Here is a 22,893-nt window from a genome sequence, read left to right on the forward strand (position 1 = left end):
CTGTGCTTCATACACTATGCAATCAGTGTGACCATACCTTTCATTCAGCTTCCTGTGCTTCATACACCAGCAATCAGAGTGACCATACCTTTCATTCAGCTACCTGTGCTTCATACTCCATGCAATCAGTGTGTCAGGATCGGGACAGGGATCCAACACGCAAAGTACAAACAGGTACAGGGTACGTATACCGGTCCTTAGAATGGCCGGGCTAACGTACAGAGAGTATAGAGAATGGTCAGAGACAAGCCGAGGTCGAGGGAACGAGAAGACAGGTAAGCGAGGAACAAGCCGGGTCAAGGATAACGGAGGTAAACAGAGTAAGGAAACAAGCCGGGTCGAAACCAAAAGGATAACTGAGAAACACCAGAGCACTGTGTGACTAGACAGGCTAGAACCACGACAGGGCAATGAGCAACAGGGCGAAGTATGTTTAAATACCCTGGCTAGAGAGGATAGACACGCCTCCGACGAAACCTGATTAGTCTGTCTCGGACTGAGTGACAGGTCGTTCCGGATTGGCGTGATGACGTCGGCCTCCGGGCACCATGCTACAAAAGGAAGAGACTCCCTCGCGGCCGGCGTTTGTGTGACCGGGTCGACCGCGAGGAACAGAGGAAACATGGCGTCCGGACGGATGAACGTCTAAGTCTCTACCTCTCTCGGAGGTAGAGACTTCAGGTACCCTGACAGTACCCCCCCCCTCAGATACGCCCACCGGGCGGAAAGAACCGGGACGAGATGGAAAGCGAGAGTGATACGCCCTGCGGAGACGAGGAGCATGAACATCCTCCTGAGGTACCCAACTCCTCTCCTCAGGACCGTATCCCTTCCAATCGACCAGATATTGTACTTTCCCCCGGGAGATACGAGAATCAATAATAGAGTTAACCTCATACTCCTCCTGACCCTCCACCTGAACAGGACAAGGAGGGGCTGTTGTGGAGGAGAACCTGTTACAAATAAGAGGTTTCAGCAACGACACATGAAACGAGTTAGGGATGCGTAAGGTATCAGGAAGAGCTAGACGATACGCAACTGGATTGATACGAGACAACACCCTGTAAGGTCCAATATAACGGGGAGCGAACTTCATGGAGGGCACCTTTAAACGGATGTTCCTCGTGCTCAACCATACCCTATCACCCGGAACAAAGAGCGGAGCCGCCCTTCTACGTTTATCAGCATGTTTCTTAACCAGCATAGAATTGTGCGTAAGGATTTGCCGAGTTTGATCCCACAACTTCCTCAAATTAGCAACATGAACATCAACCGACGGCACCCCCTGGGAAGGAGAAGCCGAAGGAAGAATAGACGGGTGAAAGCCATAATTCATGAAGAAGGGGCTTGAATGAGTAGAATCGCAAACGAGATTGTTGTGCGCAAACTCTGCCCAAGGAATCAAACCGACCCAATCATCCTGGTGTTCGGAAACAAAACATCGCAAATATTGTTCAATTTTCTGGTTGGTACGTTCAGCAGCTCCATTAGACTGAGGGTGATAGGCAGAAGAAAAGTTCAATTTGATACCAAGTTGCGAACAGAAGGACCTCCAAAAACGGGAAATAAATTGGGAACCTCTGTCAGACACAATTTGAGAGGGTATCCCATGTAGGCGAAAAATCTCCCTAGCGAATATCTCGGCCAATTCGGGAGAAGATGGAAGTTTAGGCAGAGGAATGAAGTGTGCCATCTTAGTGAATCTGTCAACCACGGTGAGGATAACAGTCTGTTTTTTAGAGATAGGTAGATCGACAATAAAGTCCATGGCCAAGCAGGACCACGGCTTCTCTGGAACTTCTAAGGGGTGCAGGAATCCACAAGGAAGCGTATGAGGTTGTTTGGTCTTAGTACAAACCTCACATGCAGCGATGAAATCTTTAGTATCCCTACGTAAAGCAGGCCACCAGAAATCCTTAGAGATCAACGCAAAAGTCTTGCGAATACCAGGATGTCCCGCCATCTTGCTGTTATGGAAACACTGCAACAGTTCCAGTTGAAGAGCAGGAGGAACGAAATGTCGACCCACAGGAGTCTGTCTAGGTGCTAAATGTTGTAGCTTAACGATCTCGGCCAGTAACGGAGAATGAATCCTGAGATTCGTATTAGCAACAATATTGCATTTCGGAACTATAGAGGAAAGAACCGGCTCAGGTACAGTAGAAGGTTCATACTGGCGAGATAAGGCATCGGCTTTAGAATTTTTTGAACCAGGTCTATAAGTCAGCACATAGTTGAAGTGAGTCAGGAATAAGGACCAACGAGCCTGCCTAGAGGACAGGCGCTTAGCCTCCCCAATGTAGGACAAGTTCTTGTGGTCCGTCAGGATAGTAATAGGGTGTAAGGTTCCCTCTAATAAATGTCTCCATTCCTTTAAGGCTTTAATGACTGCTAAGAGTTCTCTGTCGCCGATGTCATATCTGCTCTCAGGGCCCGAAAGTTTCCTAGAAAAAAAACCACATGGGTGCAATGGTTTATCTACCCCCAATCTTTGTGACAGAACCGCCCCAACTCCTGTCTCAGAGGCATCGACCTCGAGCAGGAACGGTAAGGTCGTATCCGGATGGACTAGTATTGGAGCAGAAGCAAAAAGTTCTTTGAGACTCTTGAAAGCAGCTAGAGCATCAGTAGACCATGTCTTAGTATCCGCCCCTTGTTTGGTCATATTGGTGATGGGCGCAATAATAGACGAGTAGCCCTTAATGAAGCGTCTATAATAATTAGAGAAGCCAATAAATCTCTGAATAGCTTTGAGTCCCTGAGGCAATGGCCAATCTAAAATAGACTGGAGTTTGTCAGGATCCATCTTAAAGACCTCCCCAGAAATCACGTATCCAAGAAAGTCTATCTGGGTCTGGTCAAAACTGCATTTCTCAAGTTTACAGTACAAACCATGTTGTAAAAGTTTGTGTAATACCTGTCTGACTTGTCGATGGTGGGTCTCAATCTCTTTAGAGTGTATGAGTATGTCATCCAGGTAGACAATAACACAATCATGTTGAAATTCCCTAAGAACTTCGTTAATCAAATCTTGGAAAACTGCAGGTGCGTTACAGAGACCAAAAGGCATGACCGTATACTCATAATGGCCATAGCGGGTATTAAACGCTGTCTTCCACTCATGGCCTTGCTGAATTCTCACCAAGTTGTACGCCCCTCTGAGGTCCAACTTGGTGAAAATCTTAGAGCCCTTTAACCGATCAAAGAGTTCTGTAATCAAGGGGATAGGATAGGCATTCCTGATGGTTATTTTATTCAACCCTCGATAATCGATACAAGGTCTGAGTGACCCATCCTTCTTCTTAACAAAAAAGAACCCAGCCCCGGCAGGAGATGAGGATCTCCTGATAAATCCCTTGTCTAAATTCTCCTGAATATACTCCTCTAAAACAGCATTCTCTTTAGTGGATAGAGGGTATACATTGCCCCTAGGGGGCATGGTACCAGGTAATAGGTTAATTTTACAATCAAAGGACCTGTGTGGAGGTAGAGTATCAGCGTTCTTTTTATCGAATACTGCCTTTAAGTCCATGTACAAAGGAGGTATCTGTCTCTCTTTAGGCTGGGTAGTAGTGTCAGGTGTGTAAATTACAGCCAAAGGGGATACCTTCTGTAAACACCTCTCCTGACAATCCTGACCCCACGAGAGTATCTCCCCTAACTCCCAATCGATAGTAGGGTTATGTCTCTTTAACCATGGATACCCCAGGACTATGGGAACGGAAGGGGACGAAATAAGCATAAGAGATATACTCTCCTCGTGTAAGATACCAACAGACAGGCTCATGGATATAGTCTCACGAGTAATAACAGGCTCGAGTAGTGGTCTACCATCAATGGCCTCAACGGCCAAGGGGGTCTCTCTTAACTGGGAAGGAATAGTGTGCTTAGTGGCAAAGGCTTGATCGATAAAATTCTCAGCAGCGCCGGAATCTATCAATGCCACGGTCTTAAGTACTTCCTTCTTCCATGTTAAAGAAACTGGTAGTAAAAGCCTGTGATTTTTGTAATTATGCGTAGAGGACAAAATAGAAACACCCAAGGCCTGTCCTCTAGAGAAACTTAGGTGCGGGCGTTTCCCGAGCGAACAGGACAATTCAGGCGTAAATGACCTCTGACTCCACAATACATGCACAATCCCTCCCTTCTCCTGTACAGTCTCTCCTCTTCTGAGAGATGAGTATTGCCTATCTGCATAGGTTCAGGAATCAGTGAGGTATTGGACTCAGGACTTAGAAATGCGGGTGCTAATTTAAAGGCAGGTCTTAGGTTCCTCTCTCGAGTGTTCTGTCTTTCTCTTATACGTTCATCAATACGAGAAATGAACGAAATTAAGTCCTCTAAATTCTCTGGTAGCTCCCTAGTAGCAATTTCGTCAAGGATAACATCTGATAACCCGTTCAAGAATACATCCATATAAGCCTGTTCATTCCACTTAACTTCTGACGCCAGAGACCTGAACTCTAGTGCATAATCCACTAATGTTCGGTTCTCCTGTCTCAGGCGCAACAGTAATCTGGCTGCATTGACCTTTCTACCAGGGGGGTCAAAAGTTCTTCTAAAAGCAGCTACAAAGGCAGTATAATTGTATACCAACGGGTTATCGTTCTCCCATAATGGGTTAGCCCATCTCAGAGCTTTCTCAATGAGTAAGGTGATAATAAACCCAACCTTTGCCCTATCGGTAGGATAGGAGCGAGGTTGCAATTCAAAGTGAATGCTGATCTGGTTTAAAAAACCACGACACTTCTCAGGTGACCCACCATAACGTACAGGTGGAGTAACACGGGAAGAGGCACCTACAGTAGCTACCTCTAGGCCTGAACCTACAGAGGAAATAGGAGTAGGACGCGTCTCCTCTGGAGGATTATTAGCACGAGACAACAATGCCTGTAGTGCTAAGGCCATTTGGTCCATTCTGTGTTCCATGGCGTCAAACCTGGAATCAGAGGAACCAACCTGACTGTTTGTACCTGCAGGATCCATTGGCCCTGTCGTAATGTCAGGATCGGGACAGGGATCCAACACGCAAAGTACAAACAGGTACAGGGTACGTATACCGGTCCTTAGAATGGCCGGGCTAACGTACAGAGAGTATAGAGAATGGTCAGAGACAAGCCGAGGTCGAGGGAACGAGAAGACAGGTAAGCGAGGAACAAGCCGGGTCAAGGATAACGGAGGTAAACAGAGTAAGGAAACAAGCCGGGTCGAAACCAAAAGGATAACTGAGAAACACCAGAGCACTGTGTGACTAGACAGGCTAGAACCACGACAGGGCAATGAGCAACAGGGCGAAGTATGTTTAAATACCCTGGCTAGAGAGGATAGACACGCCTCCGACGAAACCTGATTAGTCTGTCTCGGACTGAGTGACAGGTCGTTCCGGATTGGCGTGATGACGTCGGCCTCCGGGCACCATGCTACAAAAGGAAGAGACTCCCTCGCGGCCGGCGTTTGTGTGACCGGGTCGACCGCGAGGAACAGAGGAAACATGGCGTCCGGACGGATGAACGTCTAAGTCTCTACCTCTCTCGGAGGTAGAGACTTCAGGTACCCTGACACAGTGTGACCATACCTTTCATTCAGCTACCCGTGCTTCATACACCATGCAATCAGAGTGACCATACCTTTCATTCAGCTACCTGTGCTTCATACACCATGCAATCAGAGTGACCATACCTTTCATTCAGCTACCTGTGCTCCCATACACCATGCAATCAGTGTGACCGTACCTTTCATTCAGCTACCCGTGCTTCATACACCATGCAATCAGTGTGACCATACCTTTCATTCAGCTACCTGTGCTTCATACTCCATGCAATCAGTGTGACCGTACCTTTCATTCAGCTACCTGTGCTTCATACACCAGCAATCAGTGTGACCGTACCTTTCATTCAGCTACCTGTGCTTCATATACCATGCAATCAGAGTGACCATACCTTTCATTCAGCTACCTGTGCTACATACACCATGCAATCAGAGTGACCATACCTTTCATTCAGCTACCTGTGCTTCATACACCATGCAATCAGAGTGACCATACCTTTCATTCAGCTACCTGTGCTTCATACACCATGCAATCAGAGTGACCATACCTTTCATTCAGCTACCTGAGCTCCCATACACCAGGCAGAGTGACCATACCTTTCATTCAGCTACCTGTGCTTCATACACCATTCAATCAGTGACCATACCTTTCATTCAGCTACCTGTGCTACATACACCAGCAATCAGTGTGACCATACCTTTCATTCAGCTACCTGTGCTTCATACACCATGCAATCAGAGTGACCATACCTTTCATTCAGCTACCTGTGCTTCATACACTATGCAATCAGAGTGACCATACCTTTCATTCAGCTACCTGTGCTTCATACACCATGCAATCAGTGTGACCATACCTTTCATTCAGCTACCTGTGCTTCATACACCATGCAATCAGAGTGACCATACCTTTCATTCAGCTACCTGTGCTTCATACACCATTCAATCAGTGACCATACCTTTCATTCAGCTACCTGTGCTTCATATACCAGGCAGAGTGACCATACCTTTCATTCAGCTACCCGTGCTTCATACACTATGCAATCAGAGTGACCATACCTTTCATTCAGCTACCTGTGCTTCATACACCATGCAATCAGAGTGACCATACCTTTCATTCAGCTACCCGTGCTTCATACACCATTCAATCAGTGACCATACCTTTCATTCAGCTACCTGTGCTACATACACCAGCAATCAGTGTGACCGTACCATTCATTCACCTACCTGTGCTTCATACACCATGCAATCAATGTGACCATACGTTTCATTCACCTACCTGTGCTTCATCAGAAATTATTATTATTATTGCCATTTATATAGCGCCAACAGATTCCGTAGCGCTTTACAATATTATGAGAGGGGATTTAACTATAAATAGGACAATTACAAAAACCTTACAGGAACAATAGGTTGAAGAGGACCCTGCTCGATCGAGCTTACATTCTATAGGAGGTGGGGTGTAAAACACATTAGGACAGGAATTTGCAATCAAATAAGGTGGGCTGCCCTTTAGGAGAGGGCAAGAGACAGGTATGTGAGGTAGGGGTTAGTCTTGGAGGCCATAAGCTTTCCTAAAGAGATGGGTTTTAAGGCACTTCTTAAAAGATGCAAGACTAGGGTAGAGTCTGATGGCGGTAGGCAGGCTATTCCATAGGAAGGGAGTTGTGCGAGTGCGGACAACGGACAGGAGGTGGTCACGGGCAGAGCGGAGAGACCGAGAAGGGACATACCTATGGATCTGTGAGGAGATATAAGAGGGGCTAGAGTTGTTCAGTGCTTTATAGGTGTGAGTTAGTACACAGCTCAAGATCTGTGCCCTCGGGGCCAGCCCCGAGTCCGCCCACAAGGATGAAGTGTGTGTGTATACAGTAGATGTAGAATGTGTGTCATGGATGCAGTGTGTATAGTGGATGCAGTATGTGTGTCATGGATGCAGTGTGTATAGTGGATGCAGTATGTGTGTCATGGGTGAAGTGTGTATAGTGGATGCAGATTGTACATTTTGTGTAATGTATGTAATGTTTGTATGCATGCATTAGAGTGTGTGTGTAGAGAATGTAGGTGTGTATAGTGAATGCAGAGTGTGTTTTTTGTAGTGGATGTAGTGTGTATAGTAAATGTAGTGTGTTTGCAGTGAGCGCAACGTGTGTATAGTGAATGTAGTGTGTGTAGTGCAGAATGTGTTTAGAAAATGTAGTGAGTGCAACGTGTGTATAGTGAATGTAGTGTGTTTGTAGTGAGCGCAACGTGTGTATAGTGAATGCAGTGTGTGTGTAGTGTGTGTGTAGTGCATGTAGTGTGTGTGTGTGTAGTGCATGTAGTGTGTGTGTGTGTAGTGCATGTAGTGTGTGTGTGTGTAGTGCATGTAGTGTGTGTGTGTGTAGTGCATGTAGTGCATGTAGTGCGTGTGTAGTGCATATAGTGCATGTGTGTGCTTGTAAGGATGCAGTGTGTGTGTAGTGCGTGTGTGTGCTTGTAAGGATGCAGTGTGTGTGTGTAGTGCGTGTGTGTGCTTGTAAGGATGCAGTGTGTGTGTGTGTAGTGCGTGTGTGTGCTTGTAAGGATGCAGTGTGTGTGTGTGTAGTGCGTGTGTGTGCTTGTAAGGATGCAGTGTGTGTGTGTGTAGTGCGTGTGTGTGCTTGTAAGGATGCAGTGTGTGTGTGTGTGTAGTGCGTGTGTGTGCTTGTAAGGATGCAGTGTGTGTGTGTAGTGCGTGTGTGCTTGTAAGGATGCAGTGTGTGTGTGTAGTGCGTGTGTGTGCTTGTAAGGATGCAGTGTGCGTGTAGTGTGTGTGTGCTTGTAAGGATGCAGTGTGTGTGTAGTGCGTGTGTGTGCTTGTAAGGATGCAGTGTGTGTGTGTGTGTGTGTGTGTGTAGTGCGTGTGTGTGTGTGTAGTGCGTGTGTGCTTGTAAGGATGCAGTGTGTGTGTGTAGTGCGTGTGTGCTTGTAAGGATGCAGTGTGTGTGTGTAGTGCGTGTGTGCTTGTAAGGATGCAGTGTGTGTGAGTAGTGCGTGTGTGTGTAATATATTAAAGGGAACATTACCAGGGACTCCATGTCCATCCTCTCCTTTTCAAACACACTGACATACTCCGCCAGGCTGAGGGACTCCAGAGCCTCCTCCAGATTTAGTGAATCTTCCTGCAGCAAGTCCGAGTCACTGGCTTCATCAGGAACATGAGGCCGATCCAGTAGGGCGGCGCCAGATATCTAATCAAAAAAGTGGGAGTTTCATAATTAGACATCTAGGAACACACACTATTCTCAGACAATAAACACATCATTTACTAGTTAATCTTTATTAATTAGCACAATATACATACACTAACCAAGACACGACAAACAAAACGTAAATATACAGTTCTAAAACTCATAAATAAATATAAAAAATGAAACACAATAAGACAAGATTCCTTGCGGGGAGAGAGACCAAAAGGAGAAAGATTAGTAGAGAGAAAAAAAACCAAAACACAACAATACCAAGGCCTGAAATTGTACAGATTTTAACCAGTTCTTAGAATTAACATATAAGGGCTACCCTCCAGCAGGGAACTAGAGTCGACTTCCAGTTTCAGCTAATGTGTATAAACAATCATTGAGGACGGACCGAAGATGTTTTGAAAATTTAGCTGCAATAGAAATAAACTTGGAAGGAATTTGATCGGTTTACGGAGTAAAACTTAAACGTTAGCATGAATCATAGTCCAAAAATGTTGCAGGTTGACAGTCCCACCATATACGCATGCAATCTCCTCTCCATGTGAAACATAAGAATAGGTCATAGACAGTCTTACTTAGGGCCAAGTGCCGTTTATCTAGGACTTGCTCCCATTTCCTTCTCACTGGTAAAACAGGCTTTTTCACGATCTCCTGTAATCAGTTCCAGACCGCCAGCTATCAGATTTTTCATTTTCATGTTTGTTATCAATTTTTCTAATATGTTTGCGAGATCTACTTAAAACCAAATGAATATGGAGAGAAGCTATTATTCTGATATAATTGAAAATTTCACTGTTATGAAGATCGTTTTCTTTACACAAAGAAGTGAAGTCCCTTAATTTTCTTATTCTCAACTAATTTGTCAATTTTACTAAAACCCGGAATTAATCCAGTTAGCGAGATTCAGGTCAAGAATATTATACATCAGTTGAGTTAGAGCTAGTACTGAAATTATTTTTTTTTTTTTTTTTGAATTCTTTATTTTTGTTGTGCAGGGTGTTACAAGGTAGCGACATACGCCACATCAGCGTGTTAAGAGATGTACTGGAGTTTGACAGTGGCATGAGGAAGTGCACATTTTTTGTATTTTTAAGCATAGCTAAACGGTGAACTTAGCAATAGTAAAGTAAAGTAAAGTAGGGCGGTCAACGTTTAACAGTTCTAGATTAATGTTAAACATTACATGGAAAAAAAAAACACAACATGTTTACAATGCCACCACAGCATGTAGGAATAAACGATGTATCGTAATGTAACTAAAGTGAGTAGCATTCAGAGAATTCTGCACATTTTTGTATATATCAACGTAGCTTGACAGACTGATTAACTGGTTCAGCTCAGCTGAGTTGGAGAGGTACAAGTTTAACTATAGAACAAGAAGAAAAAAAAAAAAATATATATATAAATAACTTGAATAACTCGAAGAGTGGTTCTAGGTGATGGAATGTGTGATTGATTTTGCTCAATCTGACTATGTGGGCGCTGTCTGTGTAGCAGGTCAAGTAAGTTGGGGTCTTGCTAGTCAGGCACGGGATGGGCTACGTAGGTTATATGTCTATATAGCGGTATACCAAAAAGGGAAAAGAAAAAATGTGTGCCCTGTTCTACTTTTCTGGGCATAGAGGTTACGCTGAGGTCTTGGGGTAGGCATCCTAATCCAGCATGCCAACTGTGCCGGTGGTTGATGGCCATATTCTATGTGGAGGCGTTAGTAGGCCAAAGACGTAATGAGTAGTTGGGGGGTTAGCCCCGTGGCTAGTTGCTTGAGCGCTACGTATGCCCGGGAGAGACATGCACCTCAGTATGCTGTGCCTCTCGCGCGTTACTGTGACTTAAAGTGTTAGCTTAATGTCATGTAGTTTCTGAATGAGGGCATAAAACAAAGCAAATAATAATAACATAACATAACACAAGGAAGAGCTTGGGTCTCTGGGTATGCAATCAGTGGTGTCCCCGCAAGAACATCAGGTATCCCGGTCTGTGTCCAGGCCGGCTTCCGGGCTGTAGGCCAATGTTGTCGTTTAGCCGATGTTCTCGGAGTGCTTTATGGGGTAGTCTTTGATCTGGAAAGCGTTCATGTTATACTTTACAGTCCAGGGGACCTCAACAAAGTGATAGGTGCGGATCTTTAAGTCCACCTACGGTGTCAGCGCGAGCTCGCCGGTAGGTCCGTTTGGGGAGTTCTCGGGACAAATGATCTGGATGTGGCCGGATTCCACGTATGGGAGTTGTTGGGCATGGCAGGCTGCAGTATGGCATCTTGCGGGAGGCCCCAAGCCGCCAGGTGCTTTTTTGCCTCGGGTAGGTCGGTTATGAGATATGTGTCCGTCCCATGGAGCACCTGTATTTTGCGGGTTGGGCGCCACTGATATTGTATGTTATGTGCGCGGAGCAGGGTAGTGAGTGGCCTGAGGGTTGCGCGCCATTGCATTGTTCCCCTAGATAGGTCCGTGTAGAACGAGAGGGACATGTCTTCAAAGGCATAAGGTGTGTTTCCCCTGGTGGCTGCCATGATGGCCATTTTATCTTGGCGTTTTTGGAATTTAACTATAATGTCCCTGGGTGCTGTCGCTGGGGCCGTCGTGGGTTTGGGTATACGGAATGCACTGTCAATGCTAATTCCCTTGGCCTGTCTTGCGGGTAGTATCGTGCTTACCAGGCGTCGAATGAGGTGAGGCACCTCAGCATCAGAGACAGAATCCACTATACCTCGGATTTTGAGGTTTTGGGCCCGCCGCGTGTCCTCCATTGCCGCCATTTTGTGTTCCGTTTGTATGCATTGCAGTTGTAGGGTAGCGATATCTTTCTGTAGTTGTAAGTCGCTGTTCGTGGCTCAAGGAGTCTCTCTCGACTGCATCCACCCGGTCCGACAGGCCTTGGATGTCTCTCTTCATTTCCGCCATGTCGGCCTGGATGCCCCGCCGAAGCTCTGCCAACAGCTCCCTCATCTCCATTTTCGTGACCGGTGCAGCATCCGCCTGTACCGCGGGTAGTGTCGGCGGTCTCGAGGCGGGTAAGGCCACTTCTTCTTGGTCTGAGAGTGGGTCGTCGGAGTTAGTGAAGTCGTCCATGTAGCCTGTGTAATCCGCCATGTTAGGTTCCAGGGCTCCCTGTGCTCTCCGCCACAGGTCTCCAATACTGGCACCTGGACGCGTGCCGTCCGATTTTAGTTTTTTGCTTTTCTTCCCCATGCTGACTAGTTAGTTGGGGTGATCAGCTTGTTTTGTACGATTTTGGGGGGTGATATTTTGTAGTTTGTTGGAAAATACGCTTGTAAAATCACGGAGCTCGTCGGAGTTGCGACCACTCTGTTCGGCTGTTGGCTCCGCCCCCGTACTGAAATTATTTTATCTGGAAGAGGACAATCAATCCGGAGCTTTCTCATGTGTCCAAAAGATTGATTTCAGTAACTGCTAGAGATAATTTGTCGACAGCGCCTCTTGTTATCCCCAGTTCTTTATTTACACTGCCAGTTTTGGTCAAGCTTAATTTTTAGCATTATTAAATGGAGTATAGATAATATGAGTAAGAGTACAAGCTGTCCAATAGGCCTTTATGCACGGCATTCCCAACTATCCTTGGTTTAATTTCAAAGCCAAACGGTTCGTGTTAATACAAAGGGCACTTACCAAACCAGATACATTTATTAAAAATGGATTGAACCAAACCTAGCCAGCTGACCGGAATCATATAAGATAAATCTAATTTGGGAGGATTCATGATATTCATTCATCCCCACCATGAGACTTCTTTCGATTGCCCTCCTTTACGTTTTTTACCAGTATATTTTAACAAAGGCAGAAATGTATCTCCATTAGTTTGGTGGGGTTACTCGTGATTTCTACGACTAAACATCTCATTGAGCTAATGAAGCAGTCGAGCCCATATTTATCCAATAGAATATTTCTTGTCTGAATAGATAAGGTAATTGGAATCGCAGTTGATTTGTTTAAATCTTATTTATACCCAGAAAAGCTTCAATAGTCATTAATAATCACCATAAATCTGTCCAAAGAATTAATCGGGTCACAGATCGCAAGAACCACGTCGTCCGCATACAGGTTGTTTTAATCTGATCTTCAGCTCCAATAGTTATGGCTAGAGGTTTAATTACCATAGATGCATAGTATTACATAGTTACATAGCTGAAAAGAGACTTGCGTCCATCAAGTTCACCTTCCTCACATAGGTTTTTTGCTGTTGATCCAAACCATGCGAGAGAGTATCAGAGAAAGCAGACAGTTCTACCTGGTTCGGTTATTCAACAAGAACCAGTCTGAAGAAAAACCGCTGCCTACTACTCTAGCTGTGGGGGCAGAATATAAGGCCATAATAGATTGAATTATATTAAAGGAAAGACCAAAAGCCTCTAAACCTTGGTAAAGATAGTCCCACCTGACTCTGTCCTTCTCGGCGTCCAGTGACAGAATCAGGAGGGACACCCCAACCCAAAATATCAAGGAGTCTAACACTGTACACAGATGATCTACTTTGAATAAAGTCAACCTGGATTGAATAATGTGACTTAGTCTTGCTGCTAAAATAATAATATCATTTCAAATCTACATTTAATAATAACATGGGCCTAGAGTTTGCTATGAATGCAGAATCCTTGCCCTGTTAGGGGTATAGGTATTATATGCGCCTTTAGCATTTCCCTAGTGATCTCTCCTGAACTGCTAAAATAATTAAAAAGCTTGGTCAAGATCCCCTTGATACGTTCTCATTTAGTTGTACCTTAGCAACCTTAAGAAAGTAAGATTTTGGAAAAAAATTAGGTAATTCCACAGAGGACTGTCTCTTGGGGAGATTACACAGAGCACAGTATTTGGTATAATTTGTATTATGGAAACACCCTTAAGATTGTTAGCTCCTATCCTGCAGTATGCAATCTAACCTCTATTGTGCTTTATTAGTACACACAAAGAATATCGTACAGAAACATTGGAACATGAAGGAGATCCTACACTAAGATTGCCACATAATGGGCATCAGACAGACTAAGATTGCCACATAATGGGCATCAGACAGACTAAGATTGCCACATAATGGGCATCAGACAGACTAAGATTGCCACATAATGGGCATCAGACACACTAAGATTGCCACATAATGGGCATCAGACACACTAAGATTGTCACATAATGGGCATCAGACAGACTAAGATTGCCACATAATGGGCATCAGACACTAAGATTGCCACATAATGGGCATCAGACAGACTAAGATTGCCACATAATGGGCATCAGACAGACTAAGATTGCCACATAATGGGCATCAGACACACTAAGATTGCCACATAATGGGCATCAGACAGACTAAGATTGCCACATAATGGGCATCAGACAGACTAAGATTGCCACATAATGGGCATCAGACAGACTAAGATTGCCACATAATGGGCATCAGACACACAAAGATTGCCACATAATGGGCATCAGACAGACCAAGATTGTCACATAATGAGCATCAGACAGACTAAGATTGTCACATAATGGGCATCAGACAGACTAAGATTGCCACATAATGGGCATCAGACAGACTAAGATTGCCACATAATGGGCATCAGACACACTAAGATTGTCACATAATGGGCATCAGACACACTAAGATTGCCACATAATGGGCATCAGACACACCAAGATTGCCACATAATGGGCATCAGACACACCAAGATTGCCACATAATGGGCATCAGACACACCAAGATTGCCACATAATGGGCATCAGACAGACTAAGATTGTCACATAATGGGCATCAGACACACTAAGATTGCCACATAATGGGCATCAGACACACTAAGATTGCCACATAATGGGCATCAGACAGACTAAGATTGTCACATAATGGGCATCAGACAGACTAAGATTGCCACATCATGGGCATCAGACAGACTAAGATTGCCACATAATGGGCATCAGACAGACTAAGATTGCCACATAATGGGCATCAGACACACTAAGATTGCCACATAATGGGCATCAGACAGACTAAGATTGCCACATAATGGGCATCAGACACACTAAGATTGTCACATAATGGGCATCAGACACACTAAGATTGCCACATAATGGGCATCAGACACACTAAGATTGCCACATAATGGGCATCAGACAGACTAAGATTGCCACATAATGGGCATCAGACAGACTAAGATTGCCACATAATGGGCATCAGACACACTAAGATTGCCACATAATGGGCATCAGACACACTAAGATTGTCACATAATGGGCATCAGACAGACTAAGATTGTCACATAATGGGCATCAGACAGACTAAGATTGTCACATAATGGGCATCAGACACACTAAGATTGCCACATAATGGGCATCAGACAGACCAAGATTGCCACATAATGGGAATCAGACAGACTAAGATTGTCACATAATGGGCATCAGACAGACCAAGATTGTCACATAATGGGCATCAGACACACTAAGATTGCCACATAATGGGCATCAGACAGACCAAGATTGCCACATAATGGGAATCAGACAGACTAAGATTGCCACATAATGGGCATCAGACACACTAAGATTGCCACATAATGGGCATCAGACACACTAAGATTGCCACATAATGGGCATCAGACAGACTAAGATTGTCACATAATGGGCATCAGACACACTAAGATTGCCACATAATGGGCATCAGACAGACTAAGATTGCCACATAATGGGCATCAGACACACTAAGATTGCCACATAATGGGCATCAGACAGACTAAGATTGCCACATAATGGGCATCAGACAGACTAAGATTGCCACATAATGGGCATCAGACAGACCAAGATTGCCACATAATGGGCATCAGACACACTAAGATTGCCACATAATGGGCAGACAGACTAAGATTGCCACATAATGGGCATCAGACAGACTAAAATTGCCACATAATGGGCATCAGACAGACCAAGATTGCCACATAATGGGCATCAGACACACTAAGATTGCCACATAATGGGCATCAGACACACTAAGATTGCCACATAATGGGCATCAGACAGACTAAGATTGTCACATAATGGGCATCAGACAGACTAAGATTGCCACATAATGAGCATCAGACAGACTAAGATTGCCACATAATGGGCATCAGACAGACTAAGATTGTCACATAATGGGCATCAGACAGACTAAGATTGTCACATAATGGGAATCAGACACACTAAGATTGCCACATAATGAGCATCAGACAGACTAAGATTGTCACATAATGGGCATCAGACAGACTAAGATTGTCACATAATGGGCATCAGACACACTAAGATTGCCACATAATGGGCATCAGACAGACTAAGATAGTCACATAATGGGCATCAGACAGACTAAGATTGTCACATAATGGGCATCAGACAGACTAAGATTGCCACATAATGGGCATCAGACAGACTAAGATTGTCACATAATGGGCATCAGACAGACTAAGATTGCCACATAATGGGCATCAGACACACTAAGATTGCCACATAATGGGCATCAGACACACTAAGATTGCCACATAATGGGCATCAGACAGACTAAGATTGTCACATAATGGGCATCAGACAGACTAAGATTGTCACATAATGGGCATCAGACACACTAAGATTGCCACATAATGGGCATCAGACAGACTAAGATAGTCACATAATGGGCATCAGACAGACTAAGATTGCCACATAATGGGCATCAGACAGACTAAGATTGTCACATAATGGGAATCAGACACACTAAGATTGCCACATAATGAGCATCAGACAGACTAAGATTGTCACATAATGGGCATCAGACAGACTAAGATTGTCACATAATGGGCATCAGACACACTAAGATTGCCACATAATGGGCATCAGACAGACTAAGATAGTCACATAATGGGCATCAGACAGACTAAGATTGTCACATAATGGGCATCAGACACACTAAGATTGCCACATAATGGGCATCAGACAGACTAAGATTGTCACATAATGGGCATCAGACACACTAAGATTGCCACATAATGGGCATCAGACAGACCAAGATTGTCACATAATGGGCATCAGACACACTAAGATTGCCACATAATGGGCATCAGACAGACCAAGATTGCCACATAATGGGCATCAGACAGACCAAGATTGCCACATAATGGGCATCAGACAGACTAAGATTGCCACATAATGGGCATCAGACAGACTAAGATTGCCACATAATGGGCATCAGACACACCAAGATTGCCACATAATGGGCATCAGACACACCAAGATTGCCACATAATGGGCAGACAGACTAAGATTGCCACATAATGGGCATCAGACAGACTAAGATTGCCACATAATGGGCATCAGACACACTAAGATTGCCACATAATGGGCATCAGACAGACTAAGATTGCCACATAATGGGCATCAGACAGACCAAGATTGCCACATAATGGGCATCAGACAGACCAAGAATGCCACATAATGGGCATCAGACAGACCAAGATTGCCACATAATGGGCATCAGACAGACCAAGATTGCCACATAATGGGCATCAGACAGACCAAGATTGCCACATAATGGGCATCAGACAGACCAAGATTGCCACATAATGGGCATCAGACAGACTAAGATTGCCACATAATGGGCATCAGACAGACTAAGATTGTCACATAATGGGCATCAGACAGACTAAGATTGCCACATAATGGGCATCAGACACACTAAGATTGCCACATAATCGGCATCAGACACACTAAGATTGCCACATAATGGGCATCAGACACACTAAGATGGCCACATAATGGGCATCAGACACACTAAGATTGCCATAAGAAGGTAATTGTACAAACAATTCAAAGATAAGGACGCAGATCACACCGATTGTCATGTAATGGGCAACACACATAATACACGAGAAGAGTATTGCACACGCAAATTGCAGTGTGAAGCTTATTGCACACCCAGATTGCCGTGTGAAGCTTATTGCACACCCAGATTGCCATGTGAAGCTTATTGCACACCCAGATTGCCGTGTGAAGCTTATTGCACACCCAGATTGCCGTGTGAAGCTTATTGCACACCCAGATTGCCGTGTGAAGCTTATTGCACACCCAGATTGCCGTGTGAAGCTTATTGCACACCCAGATTGCCGTGTGAAGTTTATTGCACACCCAGATTGCCGTGTGAACCTTATTGCACACGCAGATTGCCGTGTGAAGCTTATTGCGCACCCAGATTGCCGTGTGAACCTTATTGCGCACCCAGATTGCCGTGTGAACCTTATTGCGCACCCAGATTGCCGTGTGAACCTTATTGCGCACCCAGATTGCCGTGTGAAGCTTATTGCACACCCAGATTGCCGTGTGAAGCTTATTGCGCACCCAGATTGCCGTGTGAAGCTTATTGCGCACCCAGATTGCCGTGTGAACCTTATTGCGCACCCAGATTGCCGTGTGAACCTTATTGCGCACCCAGATTGCCGTGTGAACCTTATTGCGCACCCAGATTGCCGTGTGAACCTTATTGCGCACCCAGATTGCCGTGTGAACCTTATTGCGCACCCAGATTGCCATTGTGAATCTTATTGCACACACAGATTGCCGTGTGAACCTTATTGCACACCCAGATTGCCGTGTGAACCTTATTGCGCACCCAGATTGCCGTGTGAACCTTATTGCGCACCCAGATTGCCATTGTGAAGGTTATTGCACACACAGATTGCCGTGTGAACCTTATTGCACACCCAGATTGCCATTGTGAAGGTTATTGCACACCCAGATTGCCGAGTGAACCTTATTGCACACCCAGATTGCCGTGTGAACCTTATTGCACACCCAGATTGCCATTGTGAACCTTATTGCACACCCAGATTGCCATTGTGAACCTTATTGCACACCCAGATTGCCGAGTGAACCTTATTGCAAACCCAGATTGCCATTGTGAATCTTATTGCACACCCAGATTGCCGTGTGAACCTTATTGCACACCCAGATTGCCGTGTGAAGCTTATTGCACACCCAGATTGCCGAGTGAACCTTATTGCACACCCAGATTGCCGTGTGAATCTTATTGCACACCCAGATTGCCATTGTGAAGGTTACTGCACACACAGATTGCCGTGTGAACCTTATTGCACACCCAGATTGCTGTGTGAAGCTTATTGCACACCCAGATTGCCATTGTGAACGTTGTTGCACACCCAGATTGCCGTGTGAACCTTATTGCACACACAGATTGCCATTGTGAACGTTGTTGCACACACAGATTGCCATTGTGAACGTTGTTGCACACATAGATTGCCATTGTGAACGTTGTTGCACACACAGATTGCCATTGTGAACGTTGTTGCACACACAGATTGCCATTGTGAACCTTATTGCACACACAGATTGCCATTGTGAACGTTGTTGCACACACAGATTGCCATTGTGAACGTTGTTGCACACACAGATTGCCATTGTGAACGTTGTTGCACACACAGATTGCCATTGTGAACGTTGTTGCACACACAGATTGCCATTGTGAACGTTGTTGCACACACAGATTGCCATTGTGAACGTTGTTGCACACACAGATTGCCATTGTGAACGTTGTTGCACACACAGATTGCCATTGTGAACGTTGTTGCACACACAGATTGCCATTGTGAACGTTGTTGCACACACAGATTGCCATTGTGAACGTTGTTGCACACACAGATTGCCATTGTGAACGTTGTTGCACACACAGATTGCCATTGTGAACGTTGTTGCACACACAGATTGCCATTGTGAACGTTGTTGCACACACAGATTGCCATTGTGAACGTTGTTGCACACACAGATTGCCATTGTGAACGTTGTTGCACACACAGATTGCCATTGTGAACGTTGTTGCACACACAGATTGCCGTGTGAACCTTATTGCACACACAGATTGCCATTGTGAACGTTGTTGCACACACAGATTGCCATTGTGAACGTTGTTGCACACACAGATTGCCATTGTGAAGGTTATTGCACACACAGATTGCCACTGGATTGCTCTAACATACCGGTTTGTTGTCCGCAATTTCTTTTTTCAAAGGGCCATTTACAGGGGGAGAAACAACAGGCATGGGAGATGTAGACCTTAAATCAGTCTGATTGGAAAGCAGGTCAAATAGAATCAATGAACCTTGAAAGCAAAAAAAAAAAAAATTAAAATAATCCATGTTTCATTAACAATGTAGACGTGTTTGATAGAGTCAGACTATCAAATTACCCAACACTGCATATCTCACTCTGTGAATTACCTAAACTGTGGCCTGCCACGGACACGCCTCCTTTAAAGCCTGGGTTTCGACTCATGAACAGCTCGTACAGGCGGTTGAGCTCCAAACTGACTTTATCCACAATGGTCTGACAGTAAGTCGGGCTGTTGTAGAATAAGATATCCAGAAGGGTCTCATTGGTGAAGTGGCGGAGGCGACTGATGCTGGGTAGTGAGATCTTTCGAATATGCCTGCAGAGACAGGAAGACTTGCAGAATTACAAACAGGTCGGAGGACAATCTTCTTATTGGGGAAAGCTCGAATTAAAAATTCATCAAAACTTTTAAACCCTTCGTTCCAGTTACTGATAAAACAGAAGGTGAGTGCGAATTACCACAGGATTATTGGGTAGGCAGCGGCCACAGCAAAGGGAATCCCTCAAGGTGAAATGCGTTATGGACATTTAATATTGGGTATTTTAACTTATTAAAAGGTTTTTTGGTCACCTTTTTGTGCCAATCTTTTTATATGCACTTTCCCTGGTAATTCTAAGTTTTATACTTCAAGTAATCCCAAGGTGGGGATAACACCACCAACGCCGTGTTCATAGAGCAATCAGTCTGCTCTATCCTTGTAGGTATAATTTTACTTCATTTTTATTAGAGATTACCCTATTTTATTGAGAGCACTATCTGTTGCCTTTTTTATGCCTTCCTGAGTGTGTGGACGTGGTGGACATTTGCTGCATATCCTTTAAAGCGGGGATTATACCGCTGTATGCCTATACTGCTAGAGCTGGCAATAGCTCTTCTAAATGTGAGTGTTCCATCGTTATCTTGTACTTTTATCCGATTGAATTATACTGTCTGCACCATCACCTGTTCCTGTCTTTCGTATCATCTTGGTGTGAATGTGGTTGACAGCTGCGGTTTATCCTTTAAAGCGGGGATTATACCGCTGTGTGCCTATACTGCTAGAGCTGGCTATAGCTCTTCCAAATGTGAGTGTCCCATCGTTACCTTTTCCTTATATAAAAGACTGTACTCAACAAGCTACACCATCACCTATCCCCGTCTTTTGTCTTCCATATTATCCATGTTCAAGTTGAATTGAGGACAGTACATCCTATCCAGCACTGACTTTTTCATTTTTTGGATTGTAACAACTTTCTTTGTGAGACTTTTGCACCAGACCTATTTCTGCTTCTGTGCCAAATAAGTTGTACTATTAGTGTTTACCTTTTGTTCTTACTGATAAAACCAAGGCTGAATAGAGCATGTTCTCATATGAGCAGCCAATCAGAGGGATATGCAGATAGATTCACAGCCTTTAACTGTGCAGGGACCAGGAAAGGGTTGTTTTCAACTCTAGTGCTCTAGTGTTCCCAACATGGCCAATAATGGCTGGAAATAAACGAAAACAAATGACCTTAGGAGGCTCTGCTGATATTACCTCCATTGCCTTTACATTAAATGAGGCAGACAACTGCAACCCCATTCAATTTCGCATATTTCAAATTTGGGAACGGATAGTAACACAGGCACAGAAAGCTCTGGGTGCACTAGTGCCACGCAAACATTTAATGTAGGGAAAGGAATATACAAACATCTTTTATGAATGTATATTGCCTCCCCCACTGTAAGCTGATAAAGGGCATGTGTATTCCTTTCCTTATTTTACATGTTGGCGTGGCACTAGTCCAGTCTGCACCCGTTTCTCCTGCCTCCGGCTGCTCTGAGAGTGTGGATTACAGCTACAGAGATTTTTACAAGTTGTTTCTGTTCTAAACTACGATAAGAGCTGGGACATTTTACAATCATTTAAAGTTGTGATGGTGCTTAAGATTCCCCTTTACACTCACAAACTCTCTCTCACTGTGAAATATTACGGTTTGCTGAAAACAGCCATCAATTACGCTCTGATTTTGCAGCCAGGAAGAGAGATATTTATAAAAATAGCGAAGGTACTGACCGATCCACCCCAGTGGCATCTCCATGGAGGGTGCTATGCCAATGCACCGGCAGGAACTCAACGCGCCTCACTCTGCCTTCTTCATGTGGCTTCTTAAAGTGGGTTCGGAGAAGCTTTAGGGAAACTGTTCTGAAATCATCCACTATTTAAAAGCAAAGAAAAAAAAATAAACAAAAAAACACAACTTTGTGTTTATATGGTGTCTCCAAATCTCCTCAATGGCATTATTTTCCCATAATGAACAGTTCACCTTTATGAATCCAATATATTTGATTGTTAAAGACAACTAGTCACAAAAGTATAATCTGCAAACAAAGACTACTATGGTTATAGGGAAACATTTAGTTCTAATTAAACCAGCTTTGGAACATTCTAAGGCAGCCAGTGCAGAGTGAAAGTCCTAACAGTACAGTGCACCTCTAGAACAAACTCCATCCAACTGTGTCACTCTTATTTTCTTATGAAATAAAATAGAAAAGTTCTGACAATCACTCACCACACTCCACAATGCTTCTACAGCGCAAGTCACAAACTGGTCCGATGCCATGTACCATAAATACTAAATGGTCAGCCTGAGGCGCTTCACCTGAAAGAAAGTCCATTAAATTATGCATAAAATTACAAACGTACTCGACAGAACTGTTGAAAAGCATGTTAAAAGAACAGCTACAAAACACACAAAAACAAAACATCTGATCAATTGCAACAGAGATTGAGAAGACACTACAAGCAGTGCGCTGTACGGCTTATGGTGCTTGGAATTTTCCTTTAAGTCAAAAACAGCATAAACAAAACCGAGCTACAGACCTCCAAAACCACATAAACCAAAAGATGAAGTGTCATACCGGTTTATCACCGGTAATCCATGAGCCACAGGAGGACATCAGTTAGTAATCAGCTATGTATCATAAGGTTCTCTCACAATCATGGCATAACATATTCGTTTTCACTAACTTTCAGACTGTAGGCTGCCTA

The 22,893-nt window shown here is 44.3% G+C and overlaps 1 protein-coding gene across 1 annotated transcript in view; it reads right to left on the minus strand.

The window, feature by feature from the left end:
• The window catches only part of SEC23IP (SEC23 interacting protein), a 53,679-nt gene that overhangs the window by 15,615 nt on the left and 15,171 nt on the right, over positions 1 to 22,893 (minus strand). Inside the window, exons 7-11 of the mRNA XM_063434244.1 lie at positions 22,415 to 22,504; positions 21,919 to 22,060; positions 19,990 to 20,198; positions 19,750 to 19,871; positions 8,592 to 8,756 (exon numbers count right to left, since the gene is read on the minus strand). Of these exons, the coding sequence (XP_063290314.1) occupies positions 8,592 to 8,756; positions 19,750 to 19,871; positions 19,990 to 20,198; positions 21,919 to 22,060; positions 22,415 to 22,504 (728 nt within the window). The remainder of the gene's footprint in view (positions 1 to 8,591; positions 8,757 to 19,749; positions 19,872 to 19,989; positions 20,199 to 21,918; positions 22,061 to 22,414; positions 22,505 to 22,893) is intronic.

The sequence above is a fragment of the Pelobates fuscus genome, chromosome 10 (genome assembly GCF_036172605.1).
Source record: "Pelobates fuscus isolate aPelFus1 chromosome 10, aPelFus1.pri, whole genome shotgun sequence".
Classification (NCBI taxonomy): domain Eukaryota; kingdom Metazoa; phylum Chordata; class Amphibia; order Anura; family Pelobatidae; genus Pelobates; species Pelobates fuscus.